General features: G+C 41.1%; 1 protein-coding gene across 1 annotated transcript in view; it reads left to right on the forward strand.

Annotated features, from left to right (window-relative positions):
* Positions 1 to 26000, forward strand: part of HYDIN (HYDIN axonemal central pair apparatus protein) — a 464226-nt gene that overhangs the window by 197409 nt on the left and 240817 nt on the right. Inside the window, 5 exon segments of the mRNA XM_078149348.1 lie at positions 2426 to 2661; positions 4162 to 4262; positions 8867 to 9002; positions 14090 to 14254; positions 16282 to 16434. Of these exon segments, the coding sequence (XP_078005474.1) occupies positions 2426 to 2661; positions 4162 to 4262; positions 8867 to 9002; positions 14090 to 14254; positions 16282 to 16434 (791 nt within the window).

Genomic DNA, 26000 nt, shown 5'->3' on the forward strand with positions numbered 1-26000 from the left:
CTTGGCCACTGGGCAGCAAGAGATTTCTCATTCTTCCATGCAGACTTGCAAGGGAGAAACACTGTGATTCTTGCTCTTTTTAAACTCTCTCTTAGCCTGGTGGTTTGTAACTCGACTTGGCCCATAGGGAGGAAAGGCGAGCAGGAATCTACGAGAAGCCTCCTTAGCAAAGGGACTCACTCACTAAAAGGAACCAGGGAGTGCACTCAGCTCCAGGGGGAGGGCTTCTGTCTAGGCAGCCTCCATTATAGCTTCCTACTGACCCATTGGTCACCAGGGATTCTCTTAGGGATCAAAATCTTTTTTAAAAAAAAATCAAAAACAAAAATAAAAGGAATTCTAGAACCCATTTAGCCAAATCCAAAACTCTCATTTTAATAGTGAAAAGATGGGGACCCATACGGGAAGTGACTCACACAAGGACTCATAGTCACTAACAGAGCCAGAATTTGAAACAAGGTCATCTGACTTCCGATCTCGTGTTCTTCCCAAGATGCTGTGGCTGCTCATCCCCTTTGTGTCCCTTCCTGAGGAATCCTGCTGCTAGATCAGTTATGGGTATAAAACGATGGACTGAGAAATGGTCCAGTTCTGTGGAATTATGGAATTCTGGATTCTCATATCCATTGTTAAGCTACATATCAATGACAACTATTCCTTGCCCCAGTTTCTTTATCTGTAAAATGGGTGTGATAGTTTTCTCTGATCAAACAGGCACATGAACACTTCAAAACAGTCCTAACACTAAAGCTTACATCACTCTCTGGAGGAGAAAAAAAATGGGGCAGTGTGGGTAAATCTTAGCTTAGATAGAAACCTGATTTCAAGCTCTTTCTTAAAATCTAGATCCTATCACCCCCCACAAAAAGTTTTTTTTAAAGAAGTAATTCTATATGCTTTTTTGACAAAAAAAAATGAAAATATATGCCTATTATGGGTAATCAGAATATGCATCCAGGAAAATAAATTGGATTGGCCATGAACTTTGTTTTGGTAATTAGCTACCACTTTCTTATTGGAAGCAGATGTCCCACTGATTAATATCTGGAATGTTTTGTTTGTGTTAATTTCCTCTGGATGTACTTCAGTAACAATTGTGGGGCAGCAGTGGCACCTATAACATTTTACAGACTATGTTTTATCATATTGACAAAGTGTTTTATGGAAAAGACCGGAATGCAAAGGAAGAGTTAGTATCAGAACAATAATGCACATTTGTATAATACTTTCCTGACAACCCGGAGCAGTAGATAGTGGACATATTGTTATTATTATCCACAACTTACAGATGAGGAAACAGAGTCTCAGAGGTGTCACTTACCCAAGATCACTCAAGTAGCTGCAGAATTGTTATTTGTACCTAAGCCTTCTAGCTCATCCCTCCCATACCCTTTCTGACCTACCAGTATTAGCCATACATTTTTCACCTTTCAATGGTAGCAAAATGACTGTGGTTTGCTCTTGTTATCATACCGTGCCCCCAACACAATTTAGTGGAGATAGATTTCTAACACTTATCGGACATTGCTTTCTAGCCCAGAGGTTCTGGCATTCCCTAAAAGAGGATGCACCTGATGCCCTGAGCATTACTGGTGGAAAGGGAACCTCTGACTTGGGTTAGGTGGTGGCTAGCATTAACAGCCTTTTTTACCCAGAGAGATTTGTGTTTAGTGAGGAATCAGACTCAACCCTGTTTAATAACACTAAACTTGTTTTCAGCACCTCAAGTCAGTGGAGGGATCCTTGGCACTCTAGGAAGGCCAGGGCGGTCCCAATTTGTCTGCTTTGTAAAGCAATCTGGCCTTTGCCTGTTGACCTATCTATAACGGGCCCTTTTTGCCCCTTGGATCTTAGGAATAATAATAATAATAGCTTGTACTGATAAGGCACTTTTAGGTTTACAAGATGCTTTGTATATATTATCTAATTGGGAAGGAGGAGCAAGTAGCGGCGGCCTTCCACCCACCTAATCCTGCCCTATTAAGCATGTGCTGCTTTGGCAATGAGAGCCCATTCAATGTCCAATAGCTAAGGCGTAGGTGAACGTGGACAAACAAGTCAAGACCGTGCTTGGAGTTCCTAAGCCATGGTACTCTGCTATTAATATTTGAAAATTAAAGCAAATTGGTGTTAGGACCATAAAACTAGGGCTGGAAGGGAGGTCAGAGGCCAACCCCCCATTTTACAGTTGAGCAAACTGAGGCCCATAGAGTGCCGATGACTGGCGCCAGGTCACCCAGGTTTAAGGAAGTTTCGGAGGCTGCTCTGAACCTACGACTCCACAGTCATTCTTCTTTCCCCTGTGCCATACCGTCTCCCACTTAACTGCATATTTGTTGAGTATTTGATTTTGCTTTTGTCATGAATCCTGTGCACCAGCAAATTCGATGAACATCTCTTCTTCGTCTCTCACGTTGCTCTCCAGGGTTCCCTCGTACTTTGACTTGCTCCCTCAATAACACCTCCTTGATCCCCATGACCTTTAAACTCCGTGTCTCTGGGGATGGTGTCGGAGAGCCAAGTGTCACGAGTTTGGAACAGACTTTAGACATCAACAAACCGTCGTGGAAGAATGGAAATCCGCCAGCAATTAAGCCACGAGAATTCACCATTAACCCCGTTTCAGGCACCATCCGATCTCAGGGATTTGCTGCTATTCGGGTACAATGTAGAACCTTCTCAGTGAGAGGGCAGAACACTTGATTTCTTAAAAGTGTCCACTTTAGTCCATCCCAGGACTCGTATTGTCTTGCCAAGGGTGAATGGAAACAGAATCTGGATATCCTCTTTTCCTCTTCTGGTACTCCCTTTAAAATGCGGGCCACGTCCACACAGGCAGTAGGAATAAAATGAGAGAGAAGTCTGTGTCTTCAATAGCTCTTGGAAGGAAGAGATTGAAAGAAAAATTCCATTTGAAATAACTACAAAATGTTTAAAATGCTTGAGAGTCTACTACCATGACACATATATGCACATTCACATAACTATATGAATACAACTTCAAAACTCTTTATGGAAGTAAAGACAGACCTAAATAATTGGAGAAATTTTAATTTTTCATGGGTAGGTCACAACCTGTGACTACTTACTTCCAATTGTAGATTTTTCTTTACCTGATCATTTGTCTGTCTTTACTTGTGGCCCCAATTGCAGCCTGAAATGTTTGCTATTAGACTCTGCTATGAACCTTATGAGTCATGAAACTCTTAACTCATGCTGAAAAAGATTTCCAAAAAAAACCTCACTATTTTTCCTAGAACAAAGCGTTTCCAAACAATGAAGCAGACAAGGTTTTGAAATAATTACAAAGTGATTTCATGACAACATATCTAGATCCAAGGTCAAAATCACTGGCCAGTTAAGATCCTGAGATTAGCCCTTTGGAAATTCCTATTTTACCTCTTAGGTGCCCTCTCTAAGCAGGAGCCATCTCCTGGAGGTGGTTAGATCCCTTTATTTCAGGGGTTCCAGACCTTCTTTGTTGCCATAGACCTTGGGCAGTCCGCTATGGATCACTTCTCAATGTGTGAAATAACATGCATACGATTACACAGAAAACCAATTAAACTGAAGCATGGTTTTCAAAAAAAAATTCAAGAACAAGTCGACCAGACACACATTAAGAATCCCTGCTCCCTTCTGCACTGCTCAGGGCTTCCTCTCTACAAGAGGGACACTGGCAATTATGGATTTAAGAGCAGTGCTGAGGGACCTTCTAAATTTTGGAGGTGTGTTGGGGGCTTGGGAGAAGTGATCCTGAACCTGAGGGAAGAAAGCACTACTTCTCTACCTCCACCCAGGACTGGAAATGTCTTTGTAGATATTTTCTATTTACTAATCCGTGTACATATTGTGCCCCATCCCCACTAGACTGTAAGCTCCTAGAGGTCCTAGCACCTAGCACTGTGCTCACATATGTTAAGTATTTAATAGATGCTTGTCAAACTGAATTGTATATAAGAGGAGTTTAATAAATACTTCTTGAATTGATTCCCCTAGTCAGGGTAGGAGGATGGGTAGAGGAGAAGAAGAAAGGAAGAGATTTTTCAGGGGCTCAATGGCTTCATACTGTTCTTCTCCCTCTCCATCACCCCCTTCCCACCAGAGGGAAAATGACTGTTGTAAAAAGCCCAATGTGAGTGTCTTCCTCTTTCTCACCAGGTAACCTTATGCTCCAACACTGTGCAGAAGTACCAGATGGCTCTTGTGGTGGATGTAGAGGGCATTGGCGAGGAAGTACTGGCACTCCTCATTACAGCAAGGTACCTGGACTCATAGCCTTTGACCCCCAATCTCAGTGTCTGTCACCCAGGGCAGGTTGTAGCCACAGCAGCGTGGGCTCCCAACAAGCCTGAAGTTATTCTGCCTTCACAGACACTGAAGCTAAACCTGATATTCAAATGACAACCAGCTAGTACGCATCTGAGGCCAGATTTGAACTCAGTTCTCCTGGCCTCCGGGCCCCGTACTCTATCCACTAAGCTATCTAGCTGCCGCTTAGATTATAAATATGTGCATATATATTTTTACAGAAACATTCTTTGTATGCTAATGTGTGTACACATCATCTCTCTTTATAGAACATAAGCTCCTTGAGGGCAGGGACTATTTTATTTTTATCTTTGCATCTCCAAAGCCTTGCACAGTGACTGGTACAAAGGAGGTACTCAATAAATGCTTACTGATTGATGCAGCATCATAGAATCCTAGGATTTTTAGAACCGGAAGGGACCTTTGAAATCATATGATATACCTCTTACTTTATAAGCAAGGAAATCGAGGTTCTAAAAGCGTCCCATAGAGAGTGACCTTCACCACTCGATTATGTTAACTACCGTGGATTTAACACCTTTTCCTCAACTGATTAAGCTTTTTTGACAATTCCACCCAGATGTCCTTCAGTGTCTCAGCCTCCATATCCGATGTGGAGCTGATTCTCTGCTGCCCTGGGGTCCCCCCTCCTCCAGTTTCGCAGCTTTCTGAGAGTCACTCAGGTTCATTGCCTCAGCTTGGCGTTACACTTGCTTCTCTCCTCTCCGTCCTCCCCAGATCCAGTAAATGGCCAAGACCTCTCCGCATAGCTCTTGCCTTGCTCCCCTCCCTTCTCCCTGCTCACATAACCACTCTGGCGGCTCAGTTCATCATTCCCTCTCGCTTGTTCCACCATTCAATCTTTCCGTCTCCCATCTCTCCTGTTTCTAATACACGCTCTATGCAGTTGCCAAGTTAATCTTCCTAAAGTGCCTGTCTAAACTCCTGCTCAGAAAGAACCAGTGGCTTCCTCTTGCCTCTGGAATTAAATCCAAACTGGCCAGCCCACCACAGTGTGTCTGAAGCTGACCTGCCCGGCCCCCTTCCTGCATTCTCTGTCTTAGCCAAACGGGACGACTTAACTGTCCCCCAAACTCGAAGTCCATTTTCTGCTGTCTCCCTTGCCTTGTCCTCTTCAGCTCTGCCTCCCAGAATCTTTCCGTTCCTCTAAGGCTCAGCTCGGGGGCCACCTCCTCCACAAAGCCTTAAGGGATCTCCCTGTGTTAATAGAGGTCTCTGCCTCCTCAATTTATCCATTTACTCAATTCACTTCTCTTTCCCCATGTTAACATTCACCCAATAGAACATAAGCTTCCTAAGGGCAGAGAATGCTCTATTTTTGTCTTTGTACCCCCAACACTATTTCCAAGTTTTGGGCATGATAGGCATATAATAAACATTTAATAAACAATTTAAATTGACCTAAGATGAAATCATGAGACCTTCTTTGATTAGCATGTGGATCAAAGACTATAAAATTTGTGGATAGAAAGTTCGGCCTGCTGTGAATGGGGATATTGACCAATAAGCTGTGATAAAACTAATGGGTCTCTGGGTCACCAGATTTTTAGATCTCTTTTGAATCTGCCGCTGATATAATTTAAAGGTGGCATAACAGCAAGAGAGAAACAAATGAGCAACTTCTTACACATGCCTAGGGCCTGGATGAAATCAAGTATCATCCTGAAAATAATCTGAAGAAGCTCTTCCTCCATTGGAAAACTCCCGGCTGCTCTGTCCTGACCTGCCTTATTAGTCAGTCAGCAAACATTTATTCTGTGCCAGGCCTTCTTCTAGGCCCTGAGCACACAATAACAAAAGTCTCTTTGGGGAGCTCACAATCCATGTAAACAAGAAAACATTTGCATGGATAAGCCCATGTAATGGGGGTGCTGGTGCCTGGCCAGATCACATACCATGGTGTCACCCACAGGGGAGATCCTTGGGACCTGCTCCTGGGAGCAGGTTCTATGTAGGGGTATGCTGGAGCCAGCTCAACCCTGTACCAAAGGTCCACCTGTTAAATTCTCAGTATGAGAATGTACATCTTAAGAATCAGCAAATTCTACAAATCAGGGCTGGGTTTGTTGGGTTGTTTTTAAAATTATCTAAACTTAAGAAAATTATGGAGAAAATGTTGATAATGTACATTAAACTTAAAAGTATGCCATGGGTACCTTTTTTTTTTTTTACTTACCAGCACACCACTGGTTACACATGTCAAAAATAGAAACAAAATAGACACAGGGTGATTGAAAGGAAGGTATTACCAGCCAGGGGGCTCAGGCAAGGCATGGAACGTTAAAGAAAACTAGGGATTGTAAGAGATGGTGGAGAATAGGGAGAGCAGCGCAGACATGAGGCCCAATAATGCAAAGGCATGGCGATGGTAGATGGCCATCTGCCATCTACATGAGGAATAGTGGAAAGGAGAGTTTAAAGGAACTGTAATGTCTATAGGAGAGAGTAGTAAATAATAAACCTGAAAAGATATATTGGAGCTAGGTTGTGAAAGGTTTTAAATGCCAAACAAAGTAGATTATAATTCATTCTATGATAATAGGGAGCCACTAGACTTCATTGGGTAAGGCAGTGACCCAGATAGACCTGCTCTGGAGAAAAATCACTTTGATAGCTTTGTGTGTATGGGGGGAGGTATGGATTGGAGAGGGGAGACCTATTGAGATGCTACTGCAATAGTCTAGGGAAGATGTAATGACAACCTGAACTAGGGATGCAACTGTGTGAGTGGAGTAAAGAGGACAGATGATGTCATGTTGAAAGGCTACCATTTAACAATGCTTTGGATGTGTGGGGTGAGGAGCTAAGGATGGCAGAAAGAGTGCGAATCTGGGTGACTAGAAGGATGTCATGCACTTATCAGAAATAAGGAAGTTTGGGGAAAGAGTGAGTCTGGGGGGAAAGTTAAGAAGAGAAAATCTCACTGGTTTGTGGCTTCAGAAGGAAAAGGAATCAGATCTCCTGCCCACTGAGCAAGGGCAAAGGTTGTTGTTGTTGTTGTTGTTGTTGTTGTAAGAGATGAAACAAAAACAGAATGACCCTTTGAGTGGCCAGTCCTATATCCAGCAGCCTGCCATCTCCTTTACATGGGTCAGTCTTGGAAAATTCCAGATCCTTTATCCTCTGGGTGCCTAAGTATTCAACTGGGGTTGAATAGAAAAGGTCATGGTTCTGAAATCCCATGAGATTCCTAGATGACTTGCTATAGTTTCTTTGGCCACGTGTGGAGGGTGGATTATTCCTTATCTTCTAAGGATCAGATTTTAGGCAATTAATTTACATTGAAGGCTGCTTTAGTAAATAATAGTAATAATAATAATTTTGCAAATTCCAGAAAAGTATATTGAGCTAAATATGAAACTTTGTCCCTTATCCATGTCAGTCCTCAACTTTTTAGAGTAAAGATAGAGTAACTACAGTCTGTTGGGTGCTGAGGAATTCAGTCTCATTACTCTTTAGGACCCACTGACCAAGTCCCTATGCTAAATGTTGCATTATAAAATTGAGAGGCAGAAGGGTCTAAGGGGAAAGGCACTGGACTGAGAGTCAGGAGACTTAGGTCAAGTCTCAGCTGTGCTACTGACATGGACAATGGGGTGGTCTTGGTAAAATCCTTTCCTCTCTCTTGGTGTCAGTTTCCTCCTCTGCAGAATGGCAGAGCTGGACCAGAGCATCTCTGAAGTCCCCTCCTGTTTTGACACTCAGTGATTCCAAAATCTACCCTTCAGAGTAGATCACCCTCCTTGCCGTCCCTCCCAATTAGAAGGCAACCTGCATCCAAATCCAAACTATTAATTTGTGACAGGTGTACTATGCAGTTAACCACAGGGAGGATAGGAATGCCATAAAATAAGTTAGAGTTATAAAAAAAAGTTGATCTTTGATTGAAACCTTGGAAAAATTGATAAAAAAAAAAAGTCCATCTGGGGAGTAAAAGACCAGAGTCACATCATGAAAAACCTCTCACGAAATGGACCCCTTGACCTCTTGGAGAAGGGAATCTTCCAAACTATGAATGAAGTTGTGCTATAGAATTTCTCTTGCCAGTTCTGGGAACACCAGCTGATGGGATCTCTTCTTCCAGCACAACTCTTCTACACAGTATTTGCAATTAGGGTCTTTTAGATAGCATGAGGGCTTGCTAACAGCTCAGGTGTAGCTAGGGAAGGGCTTTCTGAGCAGCACAGAGGGTGAGAGCTTGCCATACTATTTGGGGTCGTATGCGAGCTATCCTAAGCAAGTTTATCCTAAGGAGGTCCAGACTCAAGAAGGCTGAAAAGGAGAACATGGCAGGAAATTGGAGCCTTTACTGACGCTGACCCACTACAATTTCTCCCTGCATTCTTTGCCAAAGGGTGTTGATTTAAAAAGTAGGTGGGAGGGGAGAAGGAAAAAACAGAAAATGATTAATGTAGTTATCAGTGAAAAGGTACCACGTGACAATGACAAATGCTTTGTGCTTGTTTCTCTGCATAATCTGGGGATAAACAGGTTCTCCGCTCTTTTGATTTATCTGATATTCTTTCTGGACTAGGTGCGTTGTGCCTAAACTTCGTGTGGTTAATCCAGTGCTGGACTATGGGTGCTGCTTCCTGAAATACCCTTACAGGCAAAAGGTGGGGCTTGTCAACGATGATGACCTCCCGGGATGCTATGGAGTTCTCTTACAGGTAAGTTATTGTCCTGTCCCTCTCTTTCTCTCCCTCCCCTGTTCTTCTCGCTTTGTCTCTATCTCCATCTCTCCCTATCCATCTTTTGTTTTTCTCCCCAGTTTTTCAGGATTCCCTTAATGAGGAAAAAAAATTCTTCTTAAATGACCTCATTCTCTGGCATGTGGTGCACTGTAATCCTTGCTTTCAGTTTCAGGAGCATTTGGGAAGGTTTCTATCCATTCAGCTGGCCCTCCAGCTGTGGGAGTAAACATCTGCAGGTGCAATTAATCGTTAATGGTCCAGGAAAATTATCCTCACTGAAAAAGTGGTAGGACCAATTAAAGGAGCCTACAGAAGGTGCACCTGCAAATGATTTCATATAATTTTATAGGTCATAGGAAGTAAGGAAGAAGAAGAGCTGCTTAAGATAGAGCTGTTTGACATTCACCAAGGGAATGGCAAGACCAGAAAGATATAGATGGTTCATGGCAGAAAGTAAGAGGGAAAAAAAGTTGCTGTGGTCTTCTATGTTAAGGCTGTCTATCCTTTGATACCCTGGGTCTAGGAAGAAAACATTTCTGGATAAGAGGTTCAAAAGGATATCGACAGGCTAGAATAATGGGCCGAAAGAAAGAAAGAAAAGAAAATCTTGTGGATTTTAAATGAAAATTCTCTCCTTAATTTTTAAAAAATCAATTGCACAAGTGTATTTTAAAAGAGACGTGATTTAAATTTACAGTTTGTGGGGGAAAGATCTCAGGTTCTTAACTGATAATGACCTGCACAAAGTGGGGCCTCGCTGCTAAAGAATCTCACCTTGCCATAGAAGTACAATGTCCAAATCATAGCATGTAAAAGAGTCACTGTAGGCTCTAGTGGCCAGAGTACATCTGGAACACTGTCTTCAGTTAAGGAGGGCGTTGGAAAATTGGAGAATGTTCAGAAGGGTGGTAAAGAGTCAAGGGGTGGTACTTTAATAGAAACATTTGATGAAACAGAAGATCTAGAGCTGCTAAGGTACCCAAGGATCCTCCAGTCCCTCCTCCTCCCTTTATAGATGAAGAAACTGAGTCATGGAGAAGTAAAGCTTCCCTGAGCAGTAACCACCAAGCTGGAACCCAAGTCCCCACCCTCCAGCCCCAGCCCCGGGGCTCTCTTGACAAGTATGCAAGATTGTCTCTGGGAAAGAGAAGATGTGCAAAGGACAGAGGACTGTCTTCAGATTTTTTAAGAGCTCTCATGGTGCCATGGAAAGAGTGCTTGATTTAGAGTGGGCAAAACCTGTGTTTAAATCCTGATTCTGCCTGATGCTTACCCCCAGTGTAACTTTGGGCAAGTCTGGTAACCTCAGATTCCTCACCTGTCAAATGAGGGGGTTGACTCAGATGACCTCTAAGGGACCTGACACATATGGAAAAGAAATTCAGTTTCCTTTGTGTAGCCCTAGGATGGGGAAAAACAAAACAAAACTCAAATAAACTAGGAATGATGAATGGAACTTACAGGAGAAGAGATTTCAGCATAATATAAAGAAGTTCCCAGTAATTCGAGCTTCCTAATAATGGAATTGGAAGTTTTCAAAGCAATGTATTTCCTGTCATAAGAAGTACTCAGACAGAGATATTATCGAAGAGCTTATTAGGCTGGCAGGGAGATTGGGCAGTTAATCAGCAGGTTTTTATTGTAGAATGGTGAGATTGAATATAGGGAGACAGATTAAGCAGCTATTGTAATAGTCCAAGGTATGAGAGGGAGCCTCCCAAGACATACCAGAACAGACCCTCTCTGCTGATACTGCCTGAGAGAAGCCTACACTTTTGCCAAAGATTACAAAGTCTCAGGTGAGTAACCACACACCAAAGGGACACAACTTGTGTATTCTCCTCTGTTGTCCATTAAAGTTAGGGGACACAGAAGAGGAAAACTGAGCTGGCTAAGAAGGTCATATTTGAGAATGGAATTTGGACTTCTGGGGCACAGTTTAAAAGGTTATAGACTCCTGGCTACCAATGGAGTTTACCTAAGAAAGGCTGGCAAGACAGGGAGATGGTGCTATGGATAGAACACTGAACCTGGAGTCGGGAAGACTTGAGTTCAAATCCTGACTCAGGGGTGTACCAGCTGTGTGACCCTGGGTAATTCATTTAACCTCTGAGTGTCTCAGTTTCCTAATATGTAAAATGGGGACAATAATAGTACCTACCTCTCATGGCTGTTGTGAAGGTAAAGTGAAATAATGTTTATAAAGTGCTTTGCATGCTAGTATCTTACACGTTTAATCAGAAGGACTTTAAGGCAAATATGAGTGAAGGAGAAAACTTCCTCTGAATAGTCATCTCTGTATCGTAGAGAGTAGCTGTAATGGGGGAAGAAGAAAGGACACACAGAATTGTAAAGAAGGCTGCACTCAAGAAGGAACTATGTGACCTCAAAACGACCAGAATATGGCCTTGGTTTTAAAAAAAAAAAAGCAGTATGGGTAAAAGATGGAAGGGGTGGCATTGTATATTGAGAAGGTTTATGCATGTCAGAGAGTCCAAGAACCAGCGTGGAGAAGTCTAGTGGGAAAGTGTTTGGGTAAAGATCAATGGAACTATAAAGGCCTCTATGCCCAGGCTTCCTCTCCCACTAAGGGGACCCGGCTTAAAACTCCTCACCAGGTCAGGATGAGGAGGCTCCCTTGGGGAGCCTGGCCCCAAATAGAGGGGTCGGCTTCTTCGAGCACTCTCTGGTTCACAAACAACCCAGCTCAAGCACACCTCCTGCAGGAAATCCGTCATGGTTTCCCCACCTGCTACCGCCTCCTATTCACTCGAGACTCCTTCTACCTCTTCCAAGAAGTGAAAGGGAGAGTTAGCAGGGTCCTAATACACACACTCAGAAGAGAGTAAGAAATGAGGAAGAGTTGTTTCTCCCTTTAAGGTCCACTGGGCAGTTCCTCTTTGATGCACTGCTGCCCTAAAGGGTACACCAACCAGAAGCTTCTTTTGTCCAGGGGCTCACTGGAAAAATCCGAAGCAAAGGCCCATCCCTATTCCTGCTCCATGGGACGACTCTTGTTACCAACTGCTAGACAGAAGCATTTTTGTCATCTCAGTATATCCAATAGAGGATAGACCATCTAAAGTCTAGACTGACAGAGGAAATCTTGAAGTTCAGGACAACAGATTAGGAGCCTGGCACAGAGGCTTGATATGGTGGGCATGGGAGACTTCATCTATCCAGCTATCTAGAGCTCTTTCTCTGCCAAAAGTCGAGCAGCTAATAATTTCTTGCCTCACCGTCATGATGATCTCCCCCTTTAAAAGGTGGAAACAGCAATGGAGCATTCTCTTCTGGATCTGATTGTCACAGGACTATTGTGAGTTTGTGACTGCAAAGTAGAGGAGCTCCAGAGCACCTTAGATTTAAAGAAAGAAAACATCAAAGGATTCAGAAGAGAAATAGGTAGGATCTCATGGACTAGCCTTCTTCAAGACAAATTACATTAAGAAGCAGAGAAGACTATTAAGAATGAAATTCTGAAGACGTAAAGGGAAACAATGAGGAAGGAAAATAGGAAATGCCTGAAGAGGAGGGATGTGGATGCGTGATAGACTCCTCAACTAATGTAGATTGTTAGAAAGTTTATGAGAGAAGACTGAAACAGTGGGAAGTCACAGAAAATGACTATGGGAATGTAGCACAGTCCTAATAAAACTAGTGTCGGAAATGTGAAAACAAAATGAGCTAAAGATCGTGGGGGAAGCTAAGTTGAACGAAAAGAGTCTTTTAAGCTGTATTATAGTGATAGGAGGAAAGGGAAGAAGAAGAGAGGGGAAGGGAATAAGTATTTTAAAGTGCCTACTATGTGCTGGAGACTGTGCTAAGCACTTGAAAAATAGTATTTTATTTGATCCTCTCAATGGCCTTGGAAAGTGGGTGCTTTTATTAGTTCCATTTACAGTTGGGGAAACTGAGAAAGATAGAGGTAAGTGACTTGTCCAGGGTCACATAGCTAGTAAGTGTCTTAGGCAGGATTTGAACTCACATTTTCCTGATTCCACATCTAACATTGCTATTTGCCAGCTGCTTGGGTTGGGTGGGATGATGATAACTCACAAGAGAGAAGGAAAAGCTATGCAAATTCTATTTTCTCTGGCAAGGAGAATGTCCTTTGCCCTGGAAATGATAGACACTCAAGAAAGGAAGTTAGTTATAGGACATCTAGTTGCTCATGATCAATCCAATCATAAAAAATTTAGCAAATGAGATGGCTAAGTCACAGACATATTTGAAAGATCTTGGAAAACAGGAGAGGTATCATGGAAGATCAAATGTTGTGCCTATTTAAAGAAAGAAAAAGCAATAGAACAATTCTGCCAATTATAGGCCAGTGAACTTGACTTCAATTTCTGGGGAAATTCTAGAACAGATCATTGAAGCAATGATTAGTGAACATCTAGAAAAAGCAAGGGTGTTTAACAAGGGGCAGCATGGCTTCATCATGGGGAAGTCATACTAGACTACCGTCCTTTCCCTTCTTTTGACAGCATTACTAAATTAGTACATTGAGGGTACACAGTAGATATCATTTACCTAGACTTTAGCAAAACAGTTGATACTGTTTTATGCTATTTTTGCAGAAAAGATGGTGAAATGTGAATTAGACGATAGTACAATTAGATGGTTTGAGAATTGGTGGAATGGCCAACTCAAAGAGAAGGTGTTGATGGTTCCATGTCAACTTGGTAGATCCCCTCCAATGGGTACATGATGGACCTGAGCCTGGCCCGATATTTTTTAACATTTTTATCTGTGACTTGATAGAGGCATAAAAGATATGTTTATCAACTTTGCAGTTGACACAAAGCTAGGAGAATTAGTTCCCATGATGGATAGTAGGGTCAGCATCCAAAAACTCTTGACAGGCTCCTACATCCTGTCAACAATATCTCAGGACTGTATGGAGTGTCCCAAATGTCTTAGTGCCATTTTTAGCTTTAATAGTTTTTGGATGTTCCATCTTTCTTTCAAAAACTTTTAATAATAATATTTATGTTCCATTGATTACTAAGCTTGTGCATTTAATTATCATTTGGATTTTCTCCCTCATCCCCCTCTAGGAATATGAGGAGACACCTGCTGTACTTTTTTCTAGCCCAAACCCATGTGGGATTATCAACCCCCACAGCGCAGTGGAGTTATGGGTGATCTTGGAGACTCAGATCCTTGGAGAATACGAGGGCACAGTTTACATTGCCATCTTTGGGAGCAAGGACCCACCACTGGTGAGAATGCTAAAAAGTGACCAAATATTGTTCTGCCCCGGCACAGAGGCACAGTTGGAGCTTGCCATGCTATTGGCTGCACCCATCATGCAAGTTCTTATCTTTCGGCTTCTTGCAATTGTGAAGTTTTTTGATTGAGTGGCAGAGTGAGAAAAATGCCATTCTGAGGCCTCTGCTAAGAACAAATACTCCAAGTGCGCCTGCTCCTGTATGCAGGTGGGCAGAAAAGAGGTTTACATTCTCTTCACATGTGTAATCACTAGAATCACATTCATTAAACAACTTTCTAGGTTCTCTGAGCTCCATATAGTCCCTTGTGCTGACAGCTTGCTGCATTTCTAATGCAGGGCATTCCATCTTTGGTTTCCTCATATGTAAAGTGCAGGGAGGTTGGAGCCAATGACCATCTACATCCCTTTCAGCTCTATGATCTGTGGTCTCTCTAAACCTGAGACTTATCGTGATTGAGTCTGATACTGACCCGAGCAAGGGCCATGATAACTGTTATCCATAGCCCCCTGGCTTAACCTTTACTTACAAAGGTCTAGCTATCCGTTTACATTTTCTGTAAGTGATCGTGTTTGCCGAGAGTCAGGAAAATCACCTAGTGATTTCACTCGTTGAATGTTAGCTGCCACAGAAGCTATCTCACTTATGAATCAGTCAGTTCTTCAGCATCCCAAACGGAAGCCAGAAAAGAGATTTTCTCCCCCAAAGCTATGCATACCTACTTAAATGATTTGACACCATTTCCGAATGCACTTAGATGTTGCTGTTCATACTGTTAAGCTTTCTCTTCTTTGGATAACATTTTACTGTCACCTTTCATGTTCATTTGCCTAAAAGCCTCAAAGATATAGATGTTAACTGATTCAGGGAATCCTTCAGCCTTACATGTGTGAACAATCTACTAAAAATCCTGACATAAGCCCACTTATATCCAAGCACTCAAAAAAATGTCACTAACCTACTCTTCAGAGGGATTCTATTCTTTCTGGTACTACTGTTTTCTCGAGAAATCTGTATGGTTAACCTGAGTTAGTTTATAAGTCAAACTAACAACCCAGATGGTTGCTGAGCACTAGTCCTTGAGACATACTCAGCTATTCCAGGGAGAGCTACCTCTACCTGTGATTCTTTTGGAACTAGGGCATATGTGCCTGGGGTTTTTCAATTCATCTTTCCCTTCCTTAAAATCTCCCATTTATATTTAGAATTAGCAAGTGAAGGAGGAGCAGGTATTGTTCTCAATACTGTTGAGGAATATTGCCTGCTTGCATGTGAAACGACTGGGTGTTATTGTGGAAAGAACGGTTGATTCAGTGGGAAAAGAAGGCTCCAGAAGCCTGGTCATGCCATTGACTGAGGTGTGTCAGGAAATTCAAATGGACAGGGAATTTTTGAGCACCTCTTCTGTGACATGCAAGGACCAAATAGTCCTCACCCTGGAGGAGCTTATTCTCTGCTGGGCATAAACAACTTGTATGATGTGTTTACAGAATGATCCAAGGATAGGAGGAAGCACTAGCTGCAGGTAGGCCCAAGAAAGGCCTCATGTAGGAGCTGGTCCCTGAACTGTGCTTTGAAAGGAGACAGAGATCTTATAGAGGGAATGAGAGGGGAGAGGACATTCTAGTTGCTGGGGAACGGGAAGGAGGCCAGTGTGCAAAGTAATGCGTTATTGGTCTGGAGAAAAAGGTGGGGGCCAGGCTGTGAGAGGCTCTAAATGGCAAACAGAGGAGCTTTTATGTTATCCTAGTGGCAACAGAGAATTCACAGAAGCTTCTTGAATAGGATGATAACATAAACCAGGGAAAGCAACCATTGTCCTTCTAAGACACTTGGTCAGCCACAGAATCCAAGTCTGGGTGGGTCTGAATCAGGATGCCAACACCAGCAAGAAGGGATGGAGGCCCTCATTACTGTCTTGAATTATGATTTCTGGTACAGGAATGAGAAGAATTTACTATCTTGATTAAAATGATAGGTCAGTCTTCTCTCCGTTCTTTCCCTTTCTTGGGGTGCAGAGTGTCCACTTAAGGAGCATTGGAGAAGGCCCTGTAGTCAATGTGTTTCCTGACAGAATTGATTTTGGCAACATCTATGTCCTGAAGGATACATCCAAGACACTCCATCTATCCAATCAATCTTTCATTACTGCCTTCTTTACTGCACATTTGGTGAGTATGTGATGGAACTGTGGAAACACCACTTTGGAAATTCCAGCGCTACCCAACATATCTTGGGAAAACGATGGCCAAAGGTAATTACATTTGCACAATGTTTCAACCATCAAATACGGCCTCTTTCCACATTTTGTTCTTTATTATAATCCTTCTGTTGCTCTAATGCCTGTAAGATGCAGTATGACGTAAAGGAAAGCACTAGGCCTAGAGTCAAGTGGGGACTTATTTTTAAGGTAAGTGCCTATAAAATAATTTCATATCTATAGAATAGCTCAGAAGTCAACTAGTTCTTTTTTTCTAAATGCATTTCTTAATTTTAAAAATATTTTTAATTGTTTAAACAAAATTTCAATATATAAGCAACAAAAAGAATTGGATGTGAGCCCATAGTTTGGTTTTTAAAAGTGTGTATTACATTGAACAAGGTAGTGATCTAACTATGCTTTTTTGTTCGCATCTCTTTCTTAACTTTTTGTTATTTTTTGTGTATTTTAAAATGTTCTGTTGATGCTCTTTTTTCTTGCATCTCAATTACTACTAACCCCTTCCCCTCCCAACAATTAAGTTAATTCAAGGAAAACAAAGAAACACATTGGCTGTGTCTGAAAAATCTTGGGCCTCATTCTGTAGCCTTAGCTCACCACCTCTCTACCAAGGGACAAGGAGCCTGTATAAACACTACATGGTACAGACAAGCGGGGCAGATGGAACTGAAAGGTCAAGAAACCTACTGAGCAGGCTTCAGCAGCTGGGACCTCTCTTTTTTTTTGTGGGCTGGGTCTCCCCTAGGAGCTACTCCCCTCAAGAGAATGGATTTTCAGAGGAGAGGGGAACAAATCTCTGTTGTCCCTTTGATATTTACTCTTGTTCCACCCCTGCTCCCTGCCCCTCCATCTGCCCTCCCCTCGCCCCCAGCTTGCATGTGCAAGGAATAGTCGGGGCAGAACATTACTGTCTTTCTCCCTCAAACAAAATATTATCTCAATGCTTGGGTCCTTGAATTTCCAGCCATAAAATCTCTCTCTGGAAGCACAGACTTGTTCAAACCTGAATGAAGACTTTAGATCTCCTTCCCTGGTTTGCTGTCTCCATACCCAATCTCATGTGTACAATGTGAGACAAATATAGCTGACACAGGCAAGATCACTGTCTTTTTAATTCAGTTCCCCAAAGCACAGCACAGCCCTCAAACTGTTAAATAATTCTACGCTATGGCTGCTTACATGGGGGACTGGGGGTGAGAAGGCTATGGCTACTCACTTCCCTCTGTTTTGAGTGTGTCTTGGTAGGTTGACCTCGAGATATTTTGTATGTTTTGTAGTACTTTGAATGAAGTTTCTTTTTCTTTTTCTATTTCCTCTTGCTGGGTTTTGTTAGCGAGATACAGAGACTAATGATATGAGAGCATTATTTTATATCCTGCCACTTTATTAATGTTATTATTTCAATTGATTTTGGTTGATCTTTGGGGCCCTCTGAGTAAATCACTTGGTTTATCACATGCAAATGCTATTAATTTTGTTTCTTTTTTACGTATACTCATTGCCTCAATTTCTGGGGGTTTTTTTGTATTATTACTTTCTCTAGCATTTCTAGAGCCATATCAAATAATAGTGGTACCAACGGACATTCTTGCTTTACTACTGATCTTATTGGATAGGCCTCTAGAGTGTCTCCATTACAGATAATGCTAGTTTTGGATTTGCTAGTTATTGATACAGTTTACCATATTACATGGAGATCCATTTATTCTGAAGGTTTTTTTAGTGTTTTTGTTTGTTTGTTTTTTTAATGAGGCAGTCAGAGTTAAGTGACTTGCCTAGGATCACACAGCTAGTAAGTATCATGTCTGGGGCTGAATTTGAACTCAGGTCCTCCTGACTCCAGGGCTGATGCTTTATTAACTGCACCTCCTAGTTGCCCCTTTTAGTGTGTTTTTTTTTTAAATAGGAATGTCTATTTTGTCCAAAACTTTTTCCTTATCTATTGGTATAATCATGAGATTTTTATTGTCTTGTTATTATTATGGGCAATTATGTTAGTAGTTTTCCTAACATTGAACCAACTTCTTATTCCTAATATAAGTCCCATGTTGTCAGAGTGATTAATCTTTTGGCTATGTTGCCATGTTGTACCAAGAAATCAGCGAGCGAGACCCAGATGTAATTTAAAATGTGGATTTATTAGCGTGCAGCTGCAAGGGGTATGCACACCCAAATCAAGCAGCTCAGGTCAGGGGTTGAGCTAGGGTTTATATGGAAAAGAGCATGGGAAAGAAATGCCAGGAACACTGATGAGGTAATCCAAAAGTGCAGGTGACTTTGGGGGCTATGGATGGGAAAGTACAGGGAGTATACCGGACAGGGAGGGAGATGACAGAGGTATGGATCTTTGGAGTCTGGCAGGAGGAAGAGTCCTTGGGCTGGCCAAGGACACCCCTCTCCCTCTGTCTTGATGAGAGAATTCTCTGCAACAAGGGAAAGCTTTCTCACAAGACAGGAACTTACTAAGGAATTGGGAGGCTTCCAGAGACATGATCTGAGGGCTGGGGCCTGAGCAGCCCAGCTCTGTGTAGCTGTACCAGGGTGAGAGATAAGGGTCATGCTGAGGCCCATGCATGAATACTGCTAGGCACAGTGTCCTTGGGCTGGGAAGTGGTTGTCAGCGACAGTATTTCTGAGACTAGGGACAAATTGGGGCACAAGTACAAGCACAAGCACACGAGCACCCCATCATTACAGATCAGAGATCACACAAACCAGACCAGGTATCCTGGTCTCTGGTATAAACATAATTATCTAAAGCAGTTATATCTCAAGCTTTCTTATCCATTTGCATTGGAGGTACAGGCTATGCTGAGCTATACAAGAGTGCATTTCACTATTGTTTAGATTTAGGAGGAGAGAGGTCTGGGGCAAGATTAAGCAATAATTTCTGCTTTCCATGGCTTAAAGGGCCCTACTACCTAAAATGGTAAAATAATGTTCTGCATTACAGCTATAGTCACTTTGCTAATATTTTCTTCAATATTGTTGCATCAATATTCATTAGGAGATGCAATGGTCTATGGTGTTTTTTTCCCTCTGCTTTAACTCTCTTTGGCTTGGGTATTGGGACCATATTTATCTCATAGAAGGAGGTTGTCAGGATGCCTTTTTTCCTCTATTTTTTGTGAACAATTCATGTAATATTGGAGGTAGTTTTTAGAATCAAAAATCATAGAATTTGAGAGTTGAGGGGACTTCAATAGCCATCTAGTTTGACTCATGCGTGAAAGGAATCCAAATCATAGCACACCTGACACATAGTCATCTATCCTCTGCTTGAAGACCTCCAAGGAGAAGGAGCCCATTCCTTTTCTTGTTATTGTTATTTTTCTATAGCCAAGGAAAACAAATTCTCTAATTGGTTATGTTCAAAAAATGTACATCTCTTTCTGCAGCTTGAGTCAGTCACTGTTCTGTCAGAAGCTGCATAGCATTCTTCATCACTGGTCCTTTGAAGTTGTGGTTGGATATTATGTTGATCAGAGTTCTCAAGTCTTTCAAAGTTGTTTGTCTTTATAGTGTTGCTATTGTATTAATTGTTCTCCAGGTTCTGCTGACTTCTCTCTGCATCAGTTCATACAACTCTTCCGATGTTTCTCTAAAATTGTCCCCTTCATAATTTCTTATAGCACAATTACAGTCATATGCCATAAGTTGTTCAGCTGTTCCCCAATTGATGACCTTAATTCCAAGCTCTTTCTCACCACAGAAGAGATGCTATGCATATTTTTATACGTATAGGTTCTTTTCTTCTTGCTCTGATCTCTGTGGTACATACACATTGTCTTGGTATTACTGAAACCCAACCCACCCCATTCCCCCTTAAGCAACCCTTCCAATTCTGCATCACTCTAAATGTTAGGATGTTTTCCTGATGTCAGGTCTAAATTTAACTTTTTGCAGCTTTCACTTGTGGTTTCTGGTTCTTCTCTCTGGGGTCAAAAAGATTAAGTCAAATGTTTCTTCCACATGACAGCCCTTTGAATATTTTAAGACAGCCATCGTGTCTTCTTTTCTTTAGGCCCAATGTCCTCATATGACAGGGAGTCAGGTCCCTTCACCATCATAGTTACTCTTCTCTAGTCATTCCCTGGTTTATCGTTCATCTTAAATTGTACCATGCTAAACTGAATGTAAGATTCCAGATGAGGTCTAATGAAAGAAAAGTGTAGTGAGACTCTTGCCTTCTTATTCCTGTAAGGTGTGCCTCTCTTAACATAGAACAGGATTGCATTAACCCTTTTTGGCTGCTGTATCCTAATGATGACTCATATTCAGCTTGCCACTCACAAAGACCACCAGGCCTTTTTCAGAACAACTCTATGGAACTCTGAGACATCTTGAACTTTTGAAGTTGATTGTCTTTTGTACCCAAGTCTAGAACTTTCTATTTCTTCCTATTGATTTTCATTTTATTAGACTCAGCTCTAGTGTTTAAATCTGTCAAGGTCTTTTAGGACCCTAATTCTGCTGACCAGTGTGTTGGTTACCCCTCCCAGCTTGGTGTGACTTTTATATTTGATGAGCATACCAATTTCCCCATTAAGTTCAATAAATTCACCTGCACATGTGAGCTTGGTGTTATTCCTTTAATACCTCATTTATGTCTTGTTCAATTTATTTCTTTATGCAATCTGCTTGTTTAAATTCTCCTTTTCTTCTTCTGTTAATTTAGGTATCAGTTATTTTTTTTGTAAGTAGCTTCTTAAGTCCCTTCCATCTTTACATCAATAATCCAGTGGTATCATATTCTAAGCCCTTCCTTTCAGTAATTACTGCAATTATTATGACAATTCTGACTATAATTCCTTGATACTAGATCTCTTCTTGTCTGCTTGCAGTATTTTTTCTTTGACTTGGACACTTTGGATAGGGGCTATTACATTTATGAGTATATTCATTTTCAGTTTCTTTCAGGAAGCACCCTTTGTAGTTTTCTTTTTTCAATTTCTACTTTGGCTCCCTGGTTCCAGCAGTTCTGGGCAGTTATTATAAAACATAGTTTCTTGAAGGGTTTTTGTGGGTTGTTTCCTTTGTTTTCTTTGTTTGCATTTGGTTAGGGAGTCCAGTCATTCTTAAATCATCCAATCTCATCTAGTTTTCTGGGACAATTCTTTTTTTAAAAAAAATAGATCTGATTAATTGTTTCAATCAACTAATCAATCAACAAGCATTTATTGAAGACCTACTTTGTGTCAAGTTATGCTAAATGCTGAAGATGTAAAATAAACATGAAGTCATGCCTGCCCTTGAGGAGCATAAATTCTACCAGGAGAGAAATATATACATATACAGTCAAATACAAGATAGATGCAGAATAGGTATAAAGTCATTTTGTAAAAAAAAAGTCTACTAGAAGCTAGAAGAGAATGGCAACCAAAATATTGTATAGGAGGTTGTATTTGAGCTCAGTCTTGCAGGATACTAGCAGTTCCAAGAGGCAGAGGTGAGGAGAGACTATACTCCTGGAAATGTGGCAGCCAGTACAGAAACAAAATGATGGGAAAGGAAGTGTATGAAGAACAATAAGAAGGCCAGTTTAACTCTACCCTAGCATGAATGAAGGGAAGTAATGTGTAACAAGACTGGAAAGTCAGATAGTGCCCAATTGGAAAGGACTTTAAATACCAAGCAGGTATTTATCCTAGAGGTATTAGAGAACCATTGGGGTTTACTGACATGGTTAGGAATGACATGGTCACACCTACACTCTAGGAAAACCTGTTGGCAGCTGAGTGGAAGATAGATTGGAGTGGGAACAGCCTGGAGGCAGTGAGGTCAAAATAAAGTGCTTTGGGGGTGGGTGGGGATGAGTTCTGTTTTAGACAATTATATCCCTTCTCACCTCTTACTTTTCCCAAAATTCAGTTCAAATCTCAATCCTGCAGGGGCCTTATCCTGCCCTCCTAGCTTTAGTGTCTTCCCTCTATTCTTCAAATTCAAATGGTTTATCTATTTTATTATCCTTTTTCATATAATCATCTTTTAATTTAATTCAATTTTTTTTACGTTCAATTTTGTTAATATCTCTTTTGATTTTCAGGATTTCTATTTTGGTGTATGAATGGGGAATTTAAATTTGTTCTTTTTCTAGTTGTCTTTAATTGCATGCCTCATTCATCGATCTGCTTTTTCTCTCTTTTATGGATGTAAGTATTTGGAGATATAAATTCTGCCCTAAGTACTACTTTGGCTGCATCACACAAATTTTAGTATGTTGTCTTGTAGTCATTATCTTTAGTAAAATTATTGATTGTTTCTATGATTTGTTCTTTGATCTGCTCATTTTTTAGGATGAAATTATTTTGTTTCCAATTAAATTTTAATCTATTCTTCCAAGGTCCTTTATTGAATATAATTTAAATGATATTGTGCTCTCTAAAAGGGTGCCTTTATTTTTTCTGCTCTTCTACATTTATCTGTGAGCTTTTTATTCCCTAATATATGGTCAATATTTTGTGAAGGTGCCATGTACAGCTGAGAAAAAGGCATACTCCTTTCTATTCCCCTTCAGTTTTCTCCAGAGGTCCATCATATCTAACTTTTCTAAAATTCTATTGCTCTCCCTAACTTCCTTCTAATTTATTTTATGGTTAGATTTTTCTAGTTCTGAGAGGGATCAATTGAGAATCCCTGTTAGCATAGTTTCACTGTCTATTTCCTTCCCTCTATCCTTTATAAATTTTGTATATGCCTAGTTATCTACATGTTATATCCTCCATTAGAATCTGAACTTTTTGAGGGAAGGAACTCTTTTTGCTTTTCTTAGTAGCTCCAGTTCTTGGTATAGTACTTGACAAGTAGTAAATACTTAATAAATACTTGTTGACCGACTGACTGACATGTTGAGTTTGGGATGTCTTTGAGACATCTAATTCAAAATGTTTATTATAAGCCAATCCTGAATAAGACTTAATCCAAAAGTCAATAAACCCCCATGAACCACAAATTCAATTAAAAATTACTTTACTGGTTAGTGTTTAGAAGAATATAGTTTATAAAAATACAAAGTTCATATAAAGCACCTGACCCAGTAAAGATTCTGACACCAACTTCCCCTAGACTGGGACTTCAGGCAATAAGGAATCAAAATGGTTTCCCTGCAGAGGACCAGCCCTCCCTCCATAAAATAGGTATTGCATGCAGTACTGGAACTTAGGAGAGAGCTTAGGGCCTAACATATAGATCTGGGAGTTGTCTACATAGAATTGATTATTAAATTCATGGGAACTGATTGGATCATGGAGTGAGTATAGAGAAAGAAAAAATGGGATCTGGGACAGAACAATGGGGAACACTCAAAGTTAGGGGGTATAACAGAGGTGATCTCCAAATATGACTGAGGTAGGTTTGGAGAAGTAGGTCATGGAAGTTGAATAGATTGAGGAACTGGGACTTTAGTGTATTTGAGGGAGCATCAGTATATTTATTGAAGTCCCCTAGTATGGAGGCAGAATATGAGGAGGAGAGAAAGTCTGTGAGCCAGGTACTAAACTCATTGTGAAAGGAAAGAGAATGTCCTGGGAGTCAAAGATAAAATCCACTGTGATTTGGATTGATAAATTTGGATAGGGTGAACCTCAGAGGAGGTGAGATTGCTTAGTGAAGGCGGTAGAGGGAATGTCTGGAAGTGGCAATGAGGTAGGAAGGAATATTCTGATCTTATTGCTACAACCAGCACATGAGGGGTTTGAGAAAAAGAAGAGCAGGGGCTAGAAAGAATGGAGAGGGAAGTGGTACCATTGGGAGGGAGATTGGTCTCTGTAAGGGCCAAAAGATGGAAAGGAATGAGAAAGAAAGATGGTTAAGATGAAAGGAAATTTGTTCATTATGGAGCATGTATTCCAGAGAGTAGATAGATCTGGAGTGGTAAATCAGAGTGGGGAGGAAGGCTGAGGTAGATAGGCCCCTTCCTTGAGGAAGAAGCTGTGAGTCAGGGTTGGGGAATGGAGTCTGCATGTCAGTTAGCCAGGAGTTCAGAATCACTGGTTTTTTGCTGACTTTCCTGGAGAATCATGCCTGTGTCAATAGTTATAGAAAGAGTATGCTGCCCAGAAATCTTCTAAATATCTAAAAGAGGTAAGAAATGGCCATAATTACACATTAATTTGTAGTACCATATATTACCAAAATATCCAATTCAGACCTATTCTTACAGAAAGCATTAACTGGGAACTGTGGCAGATAAGAGTTTTCTTCCTTTCTAAGCATAGTGCTCATTCAGTATCGAGGACAGAAGCTGCTAGGGTGGGTGGTAGGCTTAAGTCAGGAAGATCTGAATTCAAATCCTGCTTCGGACGCTTACTAGCTGTGTGAGCTTGGGCAAGTCAACCTGTTTCCCTATGTGTAAAATGGATATAAAAATAGTTCCTACTTCCCTGGATTGTTGAGAGGATCAAATGAGGTAATATTTGCAAAGTTCTTTGCAAACCTTAAAGCACAACCTATAATGGCTAGCTATTATTACAATGATGGACAATACTTACTGAATTAAATGGAATCATTTGCTCTTTCTTAGGAATGAGGAAAGGCAAGATTATAGTCCTTGTTTTTTGTAATTAGAGTAATCAATACAGTTGCCAGGAATGTTTGGTTCCCTTTTTCTTGTTTGAGTCCTTGCTGGGAGGGGTCATTCTACCTCCTTTTCCATTTTATGTGAATATTAACCCTCCTTGGATGTGCCCAATCCATCAGCCAGTCTGGAACACCAGGTTCTGTCATTCAGCCTTGACACAGCAGTAATTATGGAGCCTGGAAGAAATATCTGTTTGTTAGTAGCTGGAGTATTAGGAAATGGGGAGCTGAAAGTCTACTCTCGCAGGGATTTTGTGAGGATAAATTAGTCTGGAAGGCACTTTAAGCTTTTCAAAGAAAAGTGCTATATAAATATTGTTTAGTAGGGTGAGAGGGGTTTACTGTACAACCACTTCCCCGGAGACTCACCGAACTGGATGATTTATTTATTTTCCTATTACAAGCATACCAAGCTGGGGTTCCTGGGCTCAGGGCATCCTAATTTGGTGCTTCTATTAACTGCTGATGCTGGAGCACTATTGTGTAAATTGGAACAGAGAGTCTCCTTTGATTTGGACCTTAGAGCCACTTGAATGTTGGCCGTTCCTCTCAGCTCTTTCCCAAGTTGATGTGGATTTAAACAAGAATGCCCACCACAATTCAGTATGGTCCTGGGGCTTCAGGGGAGATGGACCCATAGGTTAGAATGTCAAGAGAAAGCCTGGAGAGAGCCTCTCAGCAAGAAATGTACAAGTAATGCTGAATGTTCTTCTTATCTGGAAAGAACCACAACCAGAAAATTCTCAGTGAGCTGGAGGTAGCAATGGTCAATATCATTTTGTCCAGACAGACTTCATTATTGGCCTGTAAGATTTATATCTGCTTTTTATGGATGTTCCATACTATGTTGAGTTCATTTCTAAGCACTTAGTAGGAAGAAATATACATATATACTACATGCATACATATTTATGTATAATATATACACACATCCATATA

The sequence above is a fragment of the Phascolarctos cinereus genome, unplaced genomic scaffold (genome assembly GCF_003287225.1).
Source record: "Phascolarctos cinereus isolate Bilbo 61053 unplaced genomic scaffold, phaCin_HiC Scaffold_2;HRSCAF=192, whole genome shotgun sequence".
Taxonomy (NCBI): domain Eukaryota; kingdom Metazoa; phylum Chordata; class Mammalia; order Diprotodontia; family Phascolarctidae; genus Phascolarctos; species Phascolarctos cinereus.